Here is a 20086-nt window from a genome sequence, read left to right as displayed (position 1 = left end):
ACCACCTTATCTCCCTGTCCTGCTACCTTCAGGGATCTGTGGACATGCACTCCAAGGTCCCTCACTTCCTCTACACCTTTCAGTATCCTCCCATTTATTGTGTACTCCCTTGCCTTGTTTGCCCTCCCCAAATGCATTACCTCACACTTCTCTGGACTGAATTCTTTTTGCCACTTTTCTGCCCACCTGACCAGTCCATTGATATCTTCCTGCAGTCTACAGCTTTCCTCCTCACTATCAACCACACGGCCAATTTTTGTATCATCTGCAAACTTCGTAATCATGTCCCCTACGTTTAAGTCCAAATCATTAATATATATCACAAAAAGCAAGGGACCTAGTACTGAGCCCTGCAGATCCCCACTGAAGTTAGCCTTCCAGTCACAAAAAAACCCTCGACCATTACCCTTTGCTTCCTGCCACTGAGCCAATTTTGGATCCAACTTGCCACTCTCCCTTGGATCCCATGGGCTTGTACTTTTTTGACCAGTCTGCCATGTGGGACCTTGTCAAAAGCCTTGCTAAAATCCATGTAGACTACATCAAATGCACTACCCTCATCGACCCTCCTTGTTACCTCCTCAAAAAATTCAATCAGGTTAGTCAGACACGACCTTCCCTTAACAAATCCATGCTGACTGTCCTTGATTACTCCGTGCCTTTCTAAGTGACGGTTTATCCTGTCCCTCAGAATTGATTCCAATAATTTGCCCACCACCGAGGTTAGGCTGACTGGCCTGTGATTACTCAGTCTATCTCTTTCTCCCTTTTTAAACAACAGTACAACGTTAGCAGTCCTCCAATCCTCCAGCACCATGCCTGTATCCAGTGAGGATTGGAAAATGATTGTTAAAGCCTCCGCTATTTCCTCCCTTGCTTCTTTTAATAGCCTGGGATACATTTCATCTGGCCCTGGTGATTTATCCACTTTCAAAGATGCTAATCCCCTTAATACTTCCTCTCTCACTGAGTTTATCCCATCCAATATTTCACACTCCTCCTCCTTAACTATATTGTCTGCGTTGTCCTTCTCTTTTGTGAAGACAGACACAAAGTATTCATTAAGAACCATACCAACATCTTCCGCCTCCAGACATACGTTACCTTTTTGGTCTCTAATAGGTCCTACTCTTTCCTTAGTTATCCTCTTGCTCTTAATGTATTTATAAAACATCTTTGGGTTTTCCTTGATTTTACTTGCAAGTATTTTTCATGCCCTCTCTTTGCTTTCCTAATTTCCTTTTTAATTTCACCCCTGCACTTTCTAAACTCCTCTAGGCTTTCTGCAGTATTGAGATCTCGGTGTCTGACATAAGCTTCCCTTTTTTGCCTTATCTTACCCTGAATGCTCCTTGTCATCCAGGGGGCTCTAGATTTGGCAGTCCCACCCTTTTTCTTTGTGGAAACATGTTTACTCTGCACCCCTTGAATCTCCCCCTTGAATTCCTCTCACTGCTCTGACACTGATTTACCTTCAAGTCGCTGTTTCCAGTCCACTTTTGCTAAATCACTTCTCAGCTTAGTAAAATTTGCGTTTCCCCAATTTAGAACTTTAAGTCCTGTTCTATCTCTGTCCTTTTCCATAACTGTGCTAAAACTAACTGGATTATGATCACTCCCACCAAACTGCTGTCCAGTCAGTGGACCCTGAGCTGCCCGTCATCACACCCTGGGGCTGAATGTGTAGAGGGAGGGAGAATTCACCGCTAGGGATTCACCAAATAGTCAGAGAGGGAGCGGGAGGGGGAGAGAGAGTTTGCACAAGCTTTGTTAAACATTGCCGTTATCACAGATCTACATTCCAGACCCTTTTTACATTTGCTATGTGTCATCGCTTTGGATTGGGATGCAGTCAGAGAGATAATTAATGAAGTTTTTCCCGTTCATTGTGTTTGCTCTTTTCATTTCCCCTTCAGAGTGTGTGGGACACACAGGGCCAGAGAATTCAGTGGGCGAGATTGGGGCAAACAAATGGCTTTGTGCCTCTTTTTACAAATTCCTGGGTAACAAAATCAATAAACTACCCAGCGAAGAGCTGAGTCATAGTAAGCAGGAAGGCCCCTGGTCCCATCCCTAGCCTGTCCTACACCAGCAGAAACAATTTTAGTTAAAGAACTAGTCTGGGGGAGGGCCCACCCACCTGAAACAGGCATTAGGCGGCTTGCATATGCAAATCAGGGTCCTAGCACCTCTTGCAGAACCCCGATTGAAATTTGTGGGTGGAGCTTGGGCCGTGCAAACTTCGCCCAGTTTTCCCAGGTCATGAGCAGACCAGCTAGCGATCCTTAAAGGGTTAAATTATGAGGACAGATTGCATAAACTTGGCTTGCATTCTCTTGAGCTTAGAGGATTGAGGAGTGATCTAATTGAGGTTTAACTCATGAACTTGTGACTCTCTTTGTAACCTCTTCCCTTTTTCAGAAAGCAGGAACTGTACCAGGAACTGTACCAGGAGCTGTACCAGGACCGGTACCAGGAGCTGTACCAGGACCGGTACCAGGAGCTGTACCAGGAGCTGTACCAGGAGCTGTACCAGGAGCTGTACCAGGAGCGGTACCAGGAGCGGTACCAGGAGCTGTACCAGGAGCGGTACCAGGAGCGGTACCAGGACCGGTACCAGGAGCTGTACCAGGATCTATGCCAGGAGCTATACCAGGGGCTGTACCAGGATCGGTACCAGGATCGGTACCAGGAGCGGTACCAGGAGCTGTACCAGGAGCTGTACCAGGAGCTGTACCAGGAGCTGTACCAGGAGCTGTACCAGGAGCTGTACCAGGATCGGTACCAGGGGCTGTACCAGGGGCTGTACCAGGATCGGTACCAGCAGCTGTACCAGGAGCTGTACCAGGACTGCTAGCAGGTACAAAGTCTGCCAGCTCAGCTGATGTTTCAGGGCAGCACCCCAATCCGGAAACCGACCATCACTCCACCTGTGCAGTTCAGCCCGTGTACAGAGGGAAGTATACACGAATGTTCCTCGGCCACCCCCAGGGCAGCCTTCGATCCTGCCAGGCCGAGCTGGCACAGAAACTCAAGAGCCTCGAGCTCCAGAGCAGTCTCCCCGGCCGACAGGACCAAGCCCAGAAGAAGCTTGCTCTGGATCCCTCCTGCCTACTGACGCCACCAAACACTCCGCAGATACTTGAGCTGGCAGAGGGGGAGGTGGAACCATTGGAGGCGGCCAGCAGGAGGATTGTTAACGGCGACCAGCTTGAACCAGCTGATGGCAGCAGTTTGAAAGGTAAGAGAATCTGGCCTGGGCCGTCTGCAGATCCCAAAACAATTTCAAAAAAGATCCTTTCGATTATGAGGGGGAAAAAAGCACGGAAAACATAAGAGAGATTTTCAAATTCTTCCCTAGTAAAGGTGAAGCCTCTCGCTGAGGTCATAGCGGGTTCACAACAGCAGCACTAAAGTCGAGCTTGATCCTCACTGCAAACCAAATAGCCGAATATTTCCCCTGATTACACTGCAGTGAGGTCCAGTCCTGACTATACTGCAGGGAGATCCAGTCCTGATTATACTGCAGGGAGATCCAGTCCTGATTATACTATAGTGAGATCCAGTCCTGATTATACTGCAGGGAGATCCACTCCTGATTACACTGCAGTGAGGTCCAGTCCCTGATTATACTGCAGTGAGATCCAGTCCTGATTATACTGCAGGGAGATCCAGTCCTGATTATACTGCAGGGAGATCCAGTCCTGATTATACTATAGTGAGATCCAGTCCTGATTATACTGCAGGGAGATCCAGTCCTGATTATACTATAGTGAGATCCAGTCCTGGTTTTACTTCAGTGAGATCCACTCCTGGTTTTACTTCAGTGAGATCCACTCCTGGTTTTACTGCAGTGAGATCCAGTCCCTAATTACACAGTAGTGAGATCCAGACCAGATTATCCTGCAGTGAGATCTAGTCCTGATTATAATGTAGTGAGATCCAGTCCTGATTATACTGCAGTGAGATCCAGTCCTTATAATATAGCAGAAAGATCCAGTCCTGACTACACTGCAGTGAGATCCAGTCCTGATAATATAGCAGAAAGATCCAGTCCTGATTATACTCCAGTTTGATCCAGTCCTGATAATATAGCAGAAAGATCCAGTCCTGATTATACTGCAGTGAGATCCAGTCCTGGTCATCCTGTAGTGAGATCCAGTCCTGATTATACTGCAGTGAGATCCAGTTCTCATTATACTGCAGTGAGATCCAGACCTGATTATACTGCAGTAAGATCCAGCCCTGATTATACTGCAGTGAGATCCAGTTCTCATTATACTGCAGTGAGATCCACTCCTGATTATACTGCAGTGAGATCCAGTTCTCATTATACTGCACTGAGATCCAGTCCTGATAATATAGCAGAAAGATCCAGTCCTGATTATACTGCAGTGAGATCCAGTCCTGGTCATCCTGTAGTGAGATCCAGTCCTGGTCATCCTGTAGTGAGATCCAGTCCTGGTCATCCTGTAGTGAGATCCAGTCCTGGTCATCCTGCAGTGAGATCCAGTCCTGGTCATCCTGTAGTGAGACCCAGTCCTGATTATACTGCAGTGAGATCCAGACCTGATTATACAGCAGTGAGATCCAGTCCTGATTATACTGCACTGAGATCCAGTTCTAATTATACTGCATTGAGATCCAGTCTTGATTACACTGCAGTGAGATCCAGTCCTGAATATACTGCAGCGAGATCCACTCCTGGTTTTACTGCAGTGAGATCCAGTCCCTAATTACACAGTAGTGAGATCCAGACCAGATTATCCTGCAGTGAATTCCAGTCCTGATTATACTGCAGAGATCCAGTCCTGATTATAATGTAGTGAGATCCAGTCCTGATTATAATGTAGTGAGATCCATTCCTGATTTTACTGCAGTGAGATCCACTCCTGATTTTACTGCAGTGAGATCCACTCCTGATTTTACTGCAGTGAGATCCACTCCTGATTATACTGCAGTGAGATCCAATCCTGATTACACTGCAGTGAGATCCACTCCTGATTTTACTGCAGTGAGATCCACTCCTGATTTTACTGCAGTGAGATCCACTCCTGATTTTACTGCAGTGAGATCCACTCCTGATTATACTACAGTGAGATCCAGCCCTGATTATCCTGTAGTGAGATCCAATCCTGATTACACTACAGTAAGATCCAGTTCTAATTATACGGGAGTGAGATCCAGTCCTGACTATACTGAAATGAGATCCAGCCCTGATTATACTGCAGTGAGATCCACTCCTGATTACACTGCAGTGAGATCCAGCCCTGATTATACTGCAGTGAGATCCACTCCTGAATATACTGCAGTGAGATCCAGTTCTGATTATACTGCAGTGAGATCCATTCCTGATTATACTGCAATAAGATCCACTCCTGATTATACTACAGTGAGATCCAAGGAGCTTTTTCCCTTCGTTGAGGGTTCTATAACAAGGGGACATAGATTCAAGGTAAAAGGCGGGAGGTTTAGAGGGGATTTGAGAAAGAACTTTTTCACCCAGAGGGTGGTTGGAGTCTGGAACTCACTGTCTGAAAGGGTTGTGGAGGCAGGAACCCTCACAACATTCAAGAAGCATTTGGATGAGCACTTGAAATGCCATAGCATACAAGGCTACGGACCAAATGCTGGAATATGGGATGAGAGTAGACAGGGCTGATGGCCGGCGCGGACACGATGGGCCGAAGGGCCTCTATCCGTACTCTATGACTCTATGACTCTATGACACTCCTGATTACACTGCAGTGAGATCCAGTTCTGATTATACTGCATTGAGATCCTCTCCTGATTATACTGCAGTGAGATCCTCTCCTGATTATACTGCAGTGAGATCCAATCCTGATTACACTGCAGTGAGATCCACTCCTGATTTTACTGCAGTGAGATCCACTCCTGATTTTACTGCAGTGAGATCCACTCCTGATTTTACTGCAGTGAGATCCAGCCCTGATTATCCTGTAGTGAGATCCACTCCTGATTATACTACAGTGAGATCCAGCCCTGATAATCCTGTAGTGAGATCCAGCCCTGATTATCCTGTAGTGAGATCCAGTCCTGATTACACTACAGTAAGATCCAGTTCTAATTATACGGGAGTGAGTTCCAGTCCTGATTATACTGCAGTGAGATCCACTCCTGATTACACTGCAGTGAGATCCAGTCCTGACTATACTGAAATGAGATCCAGCCCTGATTATACTGCAGTGAGATCCACTCCTGATTACACTGCAGTGAGATCCACTCCTGATTATACTGCAGTGAGATCCACTCCTGAATATACTGCAGTGAGATCCAGTTCTGATTATACTGCAGTGAGATCCATTCCTGATTATACTGCAATAAGATCCACTCCTGATTATACTGCAGTGAGATCCACTCCTGATTACACTGCAGTGAGATCCAAGGAGCTTTTTCCCTTCGTTGAGGGTTCTATAACAAGGGGACATAGATTCAAGGTAAAAGGCGGGAGGTTTAGAGGGGATTTGAGAAAGAACTTTTTCACCCAGAGGGTGGTTGGAGTCTGGAACTCACTGTCTGAAAGGGTTGTGGAGGCAGGAACTCTCACAACATTCAAGAAGCATTTGGATGAGCACTTGAAATGCCATAGCATACAAGGCTACGGACCAAATGCTGGAATATGGGATTAGAGTAGACAGGGCTGATGGCCGGCGCGGACACGATGGGCCGAAGGGCCTCTATCCGTGCTCTATGACTCTATGACTCTATGACACTCCTGATTACACTGCAGTGAGATCCACTCCTGATTATACTGCAGTGAGATCCAGTCCTGATTATACTGAAATGAGATCCAGCCCTGATTACACTGCAGTGAGATCCATCCTGATTATACTGCAGTGAGATCCACTCCTGATTATACTACAGTGAGATCCAGTCCTGATTATACTGAAATGAGATCCAGCCCTGATTACACTGCAGTGAGATCCAGTCCTGATTATACTGAAATGAGATCCAGCCCTGATTATACTACAGTGAGATCCAGTCCTGATTATACTGCAGTGAGATCCAGTCCTGATTATACTGCAGTGAGATCCATTCCTGATTATACTGCAATAACATCCACTCCTGATTATACTGCACTGAGATCCAGTCCTGATTATACTGCAGTAAGACCCAGTCCTGATTACACTGCAGTGAGATCCACTCCTGATTACACTGCAGTGAGATCCACTCCTGATTATACTGTAGTGAGATCCAGTCCTGATAACACTGCAGTGAGATCCACTCCTGATTATACTGCAGTGAGATCCAGTCCTGATTATACTGAAATGAGATCCAGCCCTGATTACACTGCAGTGAGATCCATCCTGATTATACTGCAGTGAGATCCATTCCTGATTATACTGCAATAAGATCCACTCCTGATTATACTACAGTGAGATCCAGTCCTGATTATACTGAAATTAGATCCAGCCCTGATTACACTGCAGTGAGATCCAGTCCTGATTATACTGAAATGAGATCCAACCCTGATTATACTACAGTGAGATCCAGTCCTGATTATACTGAAATGAGATCCAGTCCTGATTACACTGCAGTGAGATCCAGTCCTGATTATACTGAAATGAGATCCAGCCCTGATTATACTGTAGTGAGATCCACTCCTGATTATACTGCAATGAGATCCATTCCTGATTATAATGTAGTGAGATCCACTCCTGATCAAAATTCAGTGAGATCCACTCCTGATTATACTGCAGTGAGATCCAGTCCTGATTATACTGCAGTGTGATCCAGTCCTGATTATACTGCAGTGAGATCCAGTCCTGATTACACTGCAGTGAGATCCAATCCTGATTACACTGCAGTGAGATCCACTCCTGATTTTACTGCAGTGAGATCCACTCCTGATTTTACTGCAGTGAGATCCAGTCCTGATTATACTGCAGTGTGATCCAGTCCTGATTATACTGCAGTGAGATCCAGTCCTGATTACACTGCAGTGAGATCCAATCCTGATTACACTGCAGTGAGATCCACTCCTGATTACGCTGCAGTGAGATCCACTCCTGATTTTACTGCAGTGAGATCCACTCCTGATTTTACTGCAGTGAGATCCACTCCTGATTATACTGCAGTGTGATCCAGTCCTGATTACACTGCAGTGAGATCCACTCCTGATTATACTGCAGTAAGACCCAGTCCTGATTATACTGCAGTGAGATCCACTCCTGATTATACTGCAGTAAGACCCAGTCCTGATTATACTGCAGTGAGATCCACTCCTGATTATACTGTAGTGAGATCCAGTCCTGATTATACTGCAGTGAGATCCATTCCTGATTATACTGCAATAAGATCCACTCCTGATTATACTGCAGTGAGATCCAGTCCTGATTATACTGCACTGAGATCCAGTCCTGATTATACTGCAGTAAGACCCAGTCCTGATTACACGGTAGTGAGATCCAGTCCTGATTATACTGCAGTGAGATCCATTCCTGATTATACTGCAATAAGATCCACTCCTGATTATACTGCACTGAGATCCAGTCCTGATTATACTGCAGTAAGACCCAGTCCTGATTACACTGCAGTGAGATCCAGTCCTGATTACACTGCAGTGAGATCCAGTTCTGATTATACTGCAGTGAGATCCATTCCTGATTATACTGCAATAAGATCCACTCCTGATTACACTGCAGTGAGATCCATTCCTGATTATAGTGCATTGAGATCCTCTCCTGATTATATTGTAGTGAGATCCAGTCCTGATTATACTGCAGTGAGATCCAGTCCTGATTACACTGCAGTGAGATCCATTCCTGATTATACTGCATTGAGATCCTCTCCTGATTATACTGCAGTGAGATCCACTCCTGATTATATTGTAGTGAGATCCAGTCCTGATTACACTGCAGTGAGATCCAGTCCTGATTATACTGAAATGAGATCCAGCCCTGATTACACTGCAGTGAGATCCATCCTGATTACATTGCAGTGAGATCCACTCCTGATTATATTGTAGTGAGATCCAGTCCTGATTATACTGCAGTGAGATCCATTCCTGATTATACTGCAATAAGATCCACTCCTGATTATACTGCATTGAGATCCACTCCTGATTACACTGCAGTGAGATCCAGTCCTGATTACACTGCAGTGAGATCCAGTCCTGATTATACTGTAGTGAGATCCAGGCCTGATTACACTGCAGTGAGATCCACTCCTGATTACACTGCACTGAGATCCAGTCCTGATTATACTGCAGTAAGACCCAGTCCTGATTACACTGTAGTGAGATCCAGTCCTGATTATACTATAGTGAGATCCAGTCCTGATTATACTATAGTGAGATCCAGTCCTGATTATACTGCAGTGAGATCCATTCCTGATTATACTGCAATAAGATCCACTCCTGATTATACTGCACTGAGATCCAGTCCTGATTATACTGCAGTAAGACCCAGTCCTGATTACACTGCAGTGAGATCCAGTCCTGATTTCACTGCAGTGAGATCCGGTCCTGATTACACTGCAGTGAGATCCAGTCCTGATTATACTGCAGTGAGATCCAGTCCTGATTATACTGCAGTGAGATCCGGTCCTGATTATACTGCAGTGAGATCCAGTCCTGATTACACTGCAGTGAGATCCACTCCTGGGTATACTGCAGTGAGATCCAGTCCTGGTTACACTGCAGTGAGATCCACTCCTGATTATACTGCACTGAGATCCAGTCCTGATTATACTGCACTGAGATCCAGTCCTGATTATACTGCAGTGAGATCCACTCCTGATTATGCTGCAGTGAGATCCAGTCCTGATTACACTGCAGTGAGATCCGGTCCTGATTATACTGCAGTGAGATCCAGTCCTGATTATCCGACAGTGAGATCCAGACCTCATAATACCAGAAGACCATAAGAGATAGGAGCAGGAGTAGGCCATTCGTCCCCTCGAGCCTGCTCCGCCATTCAGTGAGATCATGGCTGATCTGATTTTTACCTCAACTCCACTTTCCTGCCCTTTCCCCATATCCTTTGACTCCCTTGCTGATCAAAAATTAGTCTAACTCAGCCTTGAATGTATTCAATGACTCGGCCTCCACAGCTTTTTGGGGTAAAGAATTCCAAAGATTCACGACCCTCTGGGAGAAGAAATTCCTCCTCATTTCTGTCTTAAACGGGCGACCCCTTATTCTGAGACTACGCCCCATAGTTTTAGATTCCCCCATGAGGGGTAACATCCTCTCAGCATCTACCCTATCGAGTCCCCTCAGAATCTTGTGTGTTTCAATAAGATCTCCTCTCATTCTTCTAAACTCCAATGAGTATAGACCCAACCTGTTCAATCTTTCCTCATAAGACAACCCTTCCATACCCGGAATCAACCTGGTGAACCTTCTCTGAACTGCCTCCAATGCAAGTATGTCCTTCCTTAAATAAGGGCACCAGAACTGTACGCAGTACTCCAGGTGTGGTCTCACCAGCACCCTGTACAGTTGTAGCATGACTTCCCTGCTTTTATACTCCATCCCCCTAGAAATAAAGGCCATTATTCCATTTGCCTTCTGGATTACCTGCTGTACCTGTCTGTTGACTTTTTGTGTTTCATGTACGAGGACACCCAGATCCCTCTGTACCGCAGCATTTTGCAATATTTCTCCTTTCAAATAATATTTTGCTTTTTTATTTTTGCTCCCACAGTGGATGACTTCACATTTCCCCACATTATATTCCATCTGCCAAATTTTTGCCCATTCGCTTAACCTGTCAATATCCCTTTGCAGACACTGTGTCCTCATCACAACTTGCTTTTCCACCTATCTTTGTATCATCAGCAAATTTGGCCACAAGACAACCCTGTTCCTTCATCCAAGTCATTGAAAGATATTGTAAATAGTTGAGGCCCCAGCACTGAGCCCTGCGGCACCCCACTAGTTACAGATTGCCATTTTGAAAATGACCCTTTTATCCCGACTCTTTGTTTTCTGTTAGTTAGCCAATCCTCTATCCATGCCAGAATATTACCCCCAACACCATGAGCTCTTATCTTGTGCAGTAACCTTTTATGTGACACCTTCTCGAATGCCTTTTGGAAATCCAAACATACTGCATCCATTGGTTCCCCTTTATCCACCCTGCCTGTTACTTCCTCAAGGAACTCTAATAAATTTGTCATACACGATTTCCCCTTCATAAAACCATGTTGACTCTCCTTGATTGTATTATGAGTCTCCAAATGTCCTGCTACCACTTCCTTAATAATGGATTCTAGCATTTTCCCAATGACAAATGTTAGGCTAACTGGTCTATAGTTACCTGCTTTCTGTCTCACTCCCTTCTTGAATAGGGGTGTTACATTTGTGGTTTTCCAATCCACTGGGACCTTTCCAGAATCTAGTGAATTCTGGAAGATTACAACCAATGCATCCACTATCTCTGTAGCCACTTCCTTTAAGACCCTCGGATGCAAGCCATCAGGACCAGGGGACTTGTCAGCCTTTGGACCCATTAGTTCACCTAGTACTTTTTCTCTAGTGATAGTGATTGTTTTTAGTTCCTCCCTCCCCTTTTCCCCTTGATTTTCTACTATTATTGGTATGTTATTAGTGTCTTCTACTGTGAAGACAGATACAAAATATCTGTTCAATTCCTCTGCCATTTCCTTGTTTTCCATTATTATTTCCCCAGTCTCATCCTCTAAGGAACCAATGTTTACTTTAGCTACCCTCGTCTTTTTTTATTATTCGTTCGTGGGATGTGGGCATTGCTGGCGAGGCCGGCATTTATTGTCCATCCCTAATTGCCCTTGAGAAGGTGGTGGTGAGCCGCCTTCTTGAACCGCTGCAGTCCGTGTGGTGAAGGTTCTCCCACAGTGCTGTTAGGAAGGGAGTTCCAGGATTTTGACCCAGCGACGATGAAGGAACGGCGATATATTTCCAAGTCGGGATGGTGTGTGACTTGGAGGGGAACGTGCAGGTGGTGTTGTTCCCATGTGCCTGCTGCCCTTGTCCTTCTAGATGGTAGAGGTTGTGGGTTTGGGAGGTGCTGTCGAAGAAGCCTTGGCGAGTTGCTGCAGTGCATCCTGTGGATGGTACACACTGCAGCCACTGTGCGCCGGTGGTGAAGGGAGTGAATGTTTAGGGTGGTGGATGGGGTGCCAATCAAGCGGGCTGCTTTATCTTGGATGGTGTCGAGCTTCTTGAGTGTTGTTGGAGCTGCACTCATCCAGGCAAGTGGAGAGTATTCCATCACACTCCTGACTTGTGCCTTGTAGATGGTGGAAAGGCTTTGAGGAGTCAGGAGGTGAGTCACTCGCCGCAGAATACCCAGCCTCTGACCTGCTCTTGTAGCCACAGTATTTATATGGCTGGTCCAGTTATGTTTCTGGTCAATGGTGCCCCCCAGGATGTTGATGGTGGGGGATTCGGCGATGGAAATGCCGTTGAATGTCAAGGGGAGGTGGTTAGACTCTCTCTTGTTGGAGATGGTCATTGCCTGGCACTTGTCTGGCGCGAATGTTACTTGCCACTTATCAGCCCAAGCCTGGATGTTGTCCTGGTCTTGCTGCATGCGGGCTCGGACTGCTTCATTATTTGAGGGGTTGCGAATGGAACTGAACACTGTGCAATCATCAGCGAACATCCCCATTTCTGACCTTATGATGGAGGGAAGGTCATTGATGAAGCAGCTGAAGATGGTTGGGCCAAGGACACTGCCCTGAGGAACTCCTGCAGCAATGTCCTGGGGCTGAGATGATTGGCCTCCAACAACCACTACCATCTTCCTTTGTGCTAGGTATGACTCCAGCCACTGGAGAGTTTTCCCCCTGATTCCCATTGACTTCAATTTTACTAGGGCTCCTTGGTGCCACACTCGGTCAAATGCTGCCTTGATGTCAAGGGCAGTCACTCTCACCTCACCTCTGGAATTCAGCTCCTTTGTCCGTGTTTGGACCAAGGCTGTAATGAGGTCTGGAGCCGAGTGGTCCTGGCGGAACCCAAACTGAGCATCGGTTAGCAGGTTATTGGTGAGTTAGTGCCGCTTGATAGCACTGTCGACAACACCTTCCATCACTTTGCTGATGATTGAGAGTAGACTGATGGGGGCGGTAATTGGCCGGATTGGATTTGTCCTGCTTTTTGTGGACAGTACATACCTGGGCAATTTTCCACATTGTCGGGTAGATGCCAGTGTTGTCGCTGTACTGGAACAGCTTGGCTGGAGGCGCAGCTCGTTCTGGAGCACAAGTCTTCAGCACTATAGCTGGGATGTTGTCGGGGCCCATAGCATTTGCTGTGTCCAGTGCACTCAGCCGTTTCTTGATATCACGTGGAGTGAATCGAATTGGCCGAAGACTGGCTTCCGTGATGGTGGGGATATCGGGAGGAGGCCGAGATGGATCATCCACTCGGCACTTCTGGCTGAAGATGGTTGCAAACGCTTCAGCCTTGTCTTTTGCACTCACGTGCTGGACTCCACCATCATTGAGGATGGGGATGTTTGTCGAGCCTCCTCCTCTCGTTAGTTGTTTAATTGTCCACCACCATTCACGACTGGATGTGGCAGGACTGCAGAGCTTTGATCTGATCCGTTGGTTGTGGAATCGCTTAGCTCTGTCGATAGCATGTTGCTTCCGCTGTTTAGCATACATTGTAGTCGTGAGTTGTAGCTTCACCAGGTTGGCACCTCATTTTTAGGTACGCCTGGTGCTGCTCCTGGCATGCTTTTCTACACTCCTTATTGAACCAGGGTTGATCCCCTGGCTTGTTGGTAATGGTAGAGTGAGGAATATGCCGGGCCATGAGGTTACAGATTGTGCTGGAATACAATTCTGCTGCTGATGGCCCACAGTGCCTCATGGATGCCCAGTTTTGAGCTGCTAGATCTGTTCTGAATCTATCCCATTTAGCATGGAGGTAGTGCCACACAACACGTTGGATGGTGTCCTCAGTGCGAAGACGGGACTTCATCTCCACGAGGACTGCGGTGGTCACTCCTACCAATACTCTCATGGGCAGATGCATTTACGCACAGGTAGATTGGTGAGGACGAGGTCAGGTAAGTTTTTCCCTGGTGTTGGTTCGCTCACCACCTGCTGCAGGCCCAGTCTGGCAGCTCTGTCCTTCAGGACTCGGCCAGTAGTGATGCTACCGAGCCACTCTTGGTGATGGACATTGAAGTCCCCCACCCAGAGTACATTCTGTGCCCTTGCTACCCTCAGATGCTTCCTCCACAGTGGTGCTCAACATGGAGGAGCACAGTAGGTGGTAATCAGCAGGAGGTTTCTTTGCCCATGTTTGACCTGATGCCATGAGATTTCATGGGGTGCAGAGTCAATGTTGAGGACTCCCAGGGCCACTCCCTCCTGACTACATATCACTGTACCGCCACCTCTGGTGGGTCTGTCACTGCCGGTGGGACAGGACATACCCAGGGATGGTGATGAAAGAGTCTGGGACGTTGGCTGAAAGGTATGATTCTGTGAGTATGGCTATGTCAGACTGTTGCTTGACTAGTCTGTGGTGACAGCTCTCCCAATTTTGGCACAAAAGTCCCCAGATGTTAGTGAGGAGGACATTGCAAGGTTGACTGGATTTGGTTTGCTCTTGTCGTGTCCGGTGCCTCGTGGTCCGTTCGGTTTTATTCTTATTATGACTTTTCGTAGCAACATTTTACAACTGAGTGGCTTGCTGGACCATTAAGAATCAACCACATTGCTGTGGGTCTGGAGTCACATCTAGGCCAGACCGGGTAAGGACGGCAGGTTTCCTTCCCTAAAGGGCATGAGTGAACCAGATAAGTTTTTACGACAATCTGGTCGTTTCATGGCCACCATTGCTGATACTAGAATTTTAATTCCAAATTTTTTAAAATTTAATTAATTGAATTTAAATTCGCTAGCTGCCGTGGACGGGATTTGAATTCATAACTCTGGATTTTTAGTCCAGGCCTCTGGATTACTAGTCCAGTAACATAACCACTATGCTACCATACCCTCATTCTCATTGACTTCAATTTTACTAGGGCTCCTTGGTGCCACACTCGGTCAAATGCTGCCTGGATGTCAAGGCCAGTCACTCTCACCTCACCTCTGGAATTCAGCTCTTTTGTCCATGTATATATACTTGTAGAAGTTTTTACTGTCAGTTTTTATATTTCTTGCTAGTTTCCTCTCATAATTTATTTTCTCCCTCTTTATTATTCTTTTAGTCATCCTTTGCTGGTTTTTAAAGTTTTCCCAATCTTCGGGCTTACCAGTAATCTTTGCCATGTTGTATGCTTTTTCTTTTAACCTGATACCATCCTTTACTTCCTGAGTTAGCCATGGTTGGTTCACCCTTTTTGTGAAGTCTTTCCTCCTCACAGGGATATATTTTTGTTGCGAGTCATAAAATATCTTTTTAAATGTTTGCCACTGCTTATCCACCATGCTGAGACTATCATGGATAGCACGTTCAGTGAGGTGGTCACACCGCAGGTAAAGATTACGCAGGCAGAAAGGAAATGGGTGACCGCCAGGCAGAGTGAAAGGACTAGGCAGGTAGAGCAGGAGTCCCCTGGGGCCATCTCCCTCTCAAACAGATATTCTGCTTGAGATACTGTTGGGGGAGATGGCTTATCAGGGGAAAGTAGCAAGAGCCAGGTTCGGGGCACCATGGGTGGCTCTGCTGCACAGGAGGGGAGGAAGAAGAGTGGCAGGGCAAAAGTGATAGAGGATTCGATTGTAAGGGGAACAGATAGGCGTTTCTGTGGCTGCAAACGTGACTCCAGGATGGTATGTTGCCTCCCTGGTGCTAGGGTCAAGGATGTCACGGAGCGGCTGCATTGCATTCTGGAGGGGGAGGGTGAACAGCCAGTAGTCGTGGTCCATATTGGTACCAACGACATAGGTGAAAAAAGGGATGGGGTCCTGCAAGGTGAATTTAAGGAGTTAGGAGATAAATTAAAAAGCAGGACTTCAAAGGTAGTGATCTCAGGATTACTACCGGTGCCACGTGCTAGTGAGTATAGGAACAGGAGAATAGACAGGATGAATGCGTGGCTGCAGGGATGGTGTAGGAGGGAGGGATTTAGATTCCTGGGACATTGGGACCGGTTCTGGGGAAGGTGGGACCTGTACAAGCGTGATGGGTTACACCCGAGCAGGACCAGGACCAATGTCCTCGTGGGGGTGTTTGCTAGTGCTGTTGGGGAAGGTTTAAACTAGAGTGGCAGGGGGATGGGAACCTGAGCGGGGAGTCAGAAGGGAATAAAGTTGAGAGCAGCAAGAGAGGGGAAGACCCAGGGGAAATCTACAATACATATAGTACAAACAGTTGTTCAAGAACAAGTGAAAGGGAAAAGCGTAGAGCAGAGGAAAGAAAGTGTACTTTAGGCACGACAGATAAAATAAAAACTAGAAGGCGTAAGGCGATTAACCCAGCATCAAAGCTGTGGCAGGGGGTTGGGAACCTTAGCAGGGAGACAGAGGAAAGAATGTCAGGAAGAGACAGAAGGTCTGGAGTAAAAGGTAAAGTGTTAAAAAAGGAAAAAGCAGGAACTAAGTGTCACAAAACATATTTGAAAGTTCTTTATCTGAATGCACGTAGCATTCATAACAAAATGGACGAGTTAACGGCACAAATAACTACGTATGGGTATGATCTTGTGGCCATTACAGAAACATGGCTGCAGGGTGACAACGACTGGGAATTAAATATGCCAGGGTATTTAACAATCAGGAAGGACAGGCAGGAAGGAAGGGGAGGTGGGGTGGCTATGTTAATAAGGGAAGGAATCACTGTAATACAGAGAAATGATATTGGGACAAAGGATCAGGATAATGAAACAGTTTGGGTAGAGATAAGGAATAATAAGGGGAAAAAATCACTCGTGGACGTAGTATATAGGCCTCCTAATAGTTGCAACTCTGCTGGAAGAAGTATTAATCAGGAAATAGTCAGGGCATGTAATAAGGGAACAGCTATAATTATGGGGGATTTTAACTATCATATTAGCTGGACAAATCAAATTGGGCAGGGCAGCCTTGAGGAAGAGTTTATTGAGTGTATTAGGGATGGATTTCTTGAGCAGTATGTAACTGATCCTACAAGGGGGCAAGCAACCTTGGACCTGGTCCTGTGTAATGAGCCAGGATTAATTAATAATGTCCTAGTTAAGGATCCCCTTGGAATGAGTGACCATAACATGGTTACATTCCATATCCAATTAGAGGGTGAGAAGGTTGGTTCTCAAACAAGCGTACTGAGCTTGAATAAAGGAGACTATGATGGTATGAGAGCGGAATTGATTAAAGTGGACTGGGAAAATAGATTAAAGGGTAAGACGGTACATGAGCAGTGGTGTTCATTTAAGGAGTTATTTTACAACTTTCAAAATAAATATATTCCACTGAGGAAAAAAGGGTGTAAAAGAAATGACAGCCATCCGTGGCTAAGTAAAGAAATTTAAGGATAGTATCCGACTAAAAACAAGGACATATCAGGTAGCCAAACGTAGTGGGAGGATAGAAGATTGGGAAGTCTTCAAAAGACAGCAAAAAGTAACTAAGGGATTGATTAAGAAAGGGAAGATAGATTATGAAAATAAATTAGCAAAAAATATAAAAACAGATAGCAAGAGTTTCTACAGTTATATAAAAAGAAAAAGGGTGGCTAAGGCAAACGTAGGTCCCTTAGAGGATGAGACCGGGAAATTAATGATGGGAAACATGGAGATGGCAAAAATGCTGAACAAATATTTTGTTTCAGTCTTTACGGTAGAGGACACTAAGAATATCCCAACACTGGACAAACAGGGGGCTCTGGGGGGGAGGAGCTAAATACGATTAAAATCACTAAGGAATTGGTACTCAGTAAATTAATGGGACTCAAGGCGGATAAATCCCCTGGACCTGATGGCTTACATCCTAGGGTCTTGAGGGAAGTGGCAGTAGGGATTGTGGATGCTTTGGTAATAATTTTCCAAAATTCTCTGGACTCGGCAAAGGTACCGGCAGATTGGAAAACTGCTAATGTAACACCGTTATTTAAAAAGGGTAGTAGGCAGAAGGCTGGAAATTATAGACCAGTTAGCCTCACATCTGTGGTGGGTAAAATTTTGGAGTCTATTATTAAGGAGACAGTAGCAGAACATTTGGATAAACATAATTGAATAGGACAAAGTCAGCATGGCTTTACGAAGGGGAAGTCATGTCTGACAAATTTGCTTGAGTTCTTTGAGGACATAACGTATAGGGTGGATAAAGGGGAACCAGTGGACGTAGTGTATTTCGACTTCCAGAAGGCATTCGACAAGTTGCCACATAAAAGATTATTGCTCAAGATAAAGAATCACTGGATTGGGGGTAATATTCTGGCATGGGTGGAGGATTGGTTATCTAACAGGAAGCAGAGAATTGAGATAAATGGTTCATTCTCGGACTGGCAACCAGTAGCCAGTGGTGTTCTGCAGGGGTCGGTGCTGGGCCCCCAACTCTTTACAATCTATATTAACGATTTGGAGGAGGGGACCGAGTGTAACATATCAAAGTTTGCAGATGATACAAAGATGGGAGGGAAAGTGGAGAGTGAGGAGGACATAAAAAACCTACAGGGGGACATAGACAGGCTGGGTGAGTGGGCGGAGATTTGGCAGATGCAATACAATATTGGAAAATGTGAGGTTATGCACTTTGGCAGGAAAAATCAGAGAGCAAGTTATTATCTTAAAGGCGAGAAACTGGAAAGTACTGCAGTACAAAGGGATCTGGGGGTCCTAGTGCAAGAAAATCAAGAAGTTAGTTTGCAGGTGCAGCAGGTGATCAAGAAGGCCAACGGAATGTTGGCTTTTATTGCTCGGGGGATAGAATATAAAAACAGGGAGGTATTGCTGCAGTTATATAAGGTATTGGTGAGACCGCACCTGGAACACTGCATAGAGTTTTGGTGTCCATACTTAAGAAAAGACATACTTGCTCTCGAGGCAGTACAAAGAAGGTTCACTCGGTTAATCCCGGGGATGAGGGGGTGGACATATGAGGAGAGGGTGAGTAGATTGGGACTCTACTCATTGGAGTTCAGAAGAATGAGAGGCAATCTTATTGAAACATATAAGATTGTGAAGGGGCTTGATCAGGTGGATGCGGTAAGGATGTTCCCAAGGATGGGTGAAACTAGAACTAGGGGGCATAATCTTAGAATAAGGGGCTGCTCTTTCAAAACTGAGATGAGGAGAAACTTTTTCACTCAGAGGGTAGTAGGTCTGTGGAATTTGCTGCCCCAGGAAGCTGTGGAAGCTACATCATTAAATAAATTTAAAACAGAAATAGTCAGTTTCCAAGAAGTAAAGGGAATTAGGGGTTACGGGGAGCAGGCAGGAAATTGGACATGAATTTAAATTTGAGGTTAGGATCAGATCAGCCATGATCTTATTGAATGGCGGAGCAGGCTCGAGGGGCCGATTGGCCTACTCCTGCTCCTATTTCTTATGTTCTTATGTTCTTATTATACCATCTAATCTGTTTCCCCAGTCCACTTTAGCCAATTCCGCCCTTATTCCTTTATAATTGCCCTTATTTAAGTTTAATACAGTAGTTTCAGACCCAAGATCCTTGCTCTCAAACTGGATGTGAAATTCTATCATGTTATGATCACTGCTTCCCAAGGGATCCTTTACTTTGAGATCAATCATTAATCCTGTTTCGTTACCCATTACCAGATCCAAAATGGCCTGTTCCCTGGTTGGTTCCCCGACGTATTGGTCTAAGAAACAGTCCCTAATACGCTTTATGAACTCCTCCTCAGGGCTATTTTTGCCAATTTGATTTGTCCAATCTATGTGAAAGTTAAAATCGCCCATGATTATTGCATTACCTTTTTTACAAGCCCCCCTTATTCCCTGATTAATATTTTGCCCTACAGTGTAGCTACTGTTGGGGGGCCTATATACTACTCCCACCAGTGATTTCTTTCCCTTGCTATTTCTTACCTCCACCCAAATTGATTCGACATCTTGATCTTCTGAGCCAAGATCATTTCTCACTATTATACCAATTTCATCCTTTATTAACAGAGCTACCCACCACCTTTACCTTTTTTCCTGTCCTTCTGAAATGTTAAATAACCCTGAATATTTAG

At 45.6% G+C, this 20086-nt stretch overlaps 1 protein-coding gene across 4 annotated transcripts in view; it reads left to right on the top strand.

Annotated features, from left to right (window-relative positions):
• Window positions 1-20086, top strand: part of radil2a (Ras association and DIL domains 2a) — a 160885-nt gene that overhangs the window by 111769 nt on the left and 29030 nt on the right. For all 4 annotated transcript variants that reach the window (XM_068003800.1, XM_068003798.1, XM_068003799.1 and 1 more), the window contains one exon: window positions 2422-3241. In XM_068003800.1, the coding sequence (XP_067859901.1) occupies window positions 2422-3241 (820 nt within the window). The remainder of the gene's footprint in view (window positions 1-2421; window positions 3242-20086) is intronic.

Source organism: Heptranchias perlo, chromosome 23, assembly GCF_035084215.1.
Source record: "Heptranchias perlo isolate sHepPer1 chromosome 23, sHepPer1.hap1, whole genome shotgun sequence".
Taxonomy (NCBI): Eukaryota; Metazoa; Chordata; class Chondrichthyes; order Hexanchiformes; family Hexanchidae; genus Heptranchias; species Heptranchias perlo.
The sequence above is the reverse complement of the archived record's forward strand: the minus strand, read 5'-3'. Positions and strand labels throughout refer to the sequence as shown.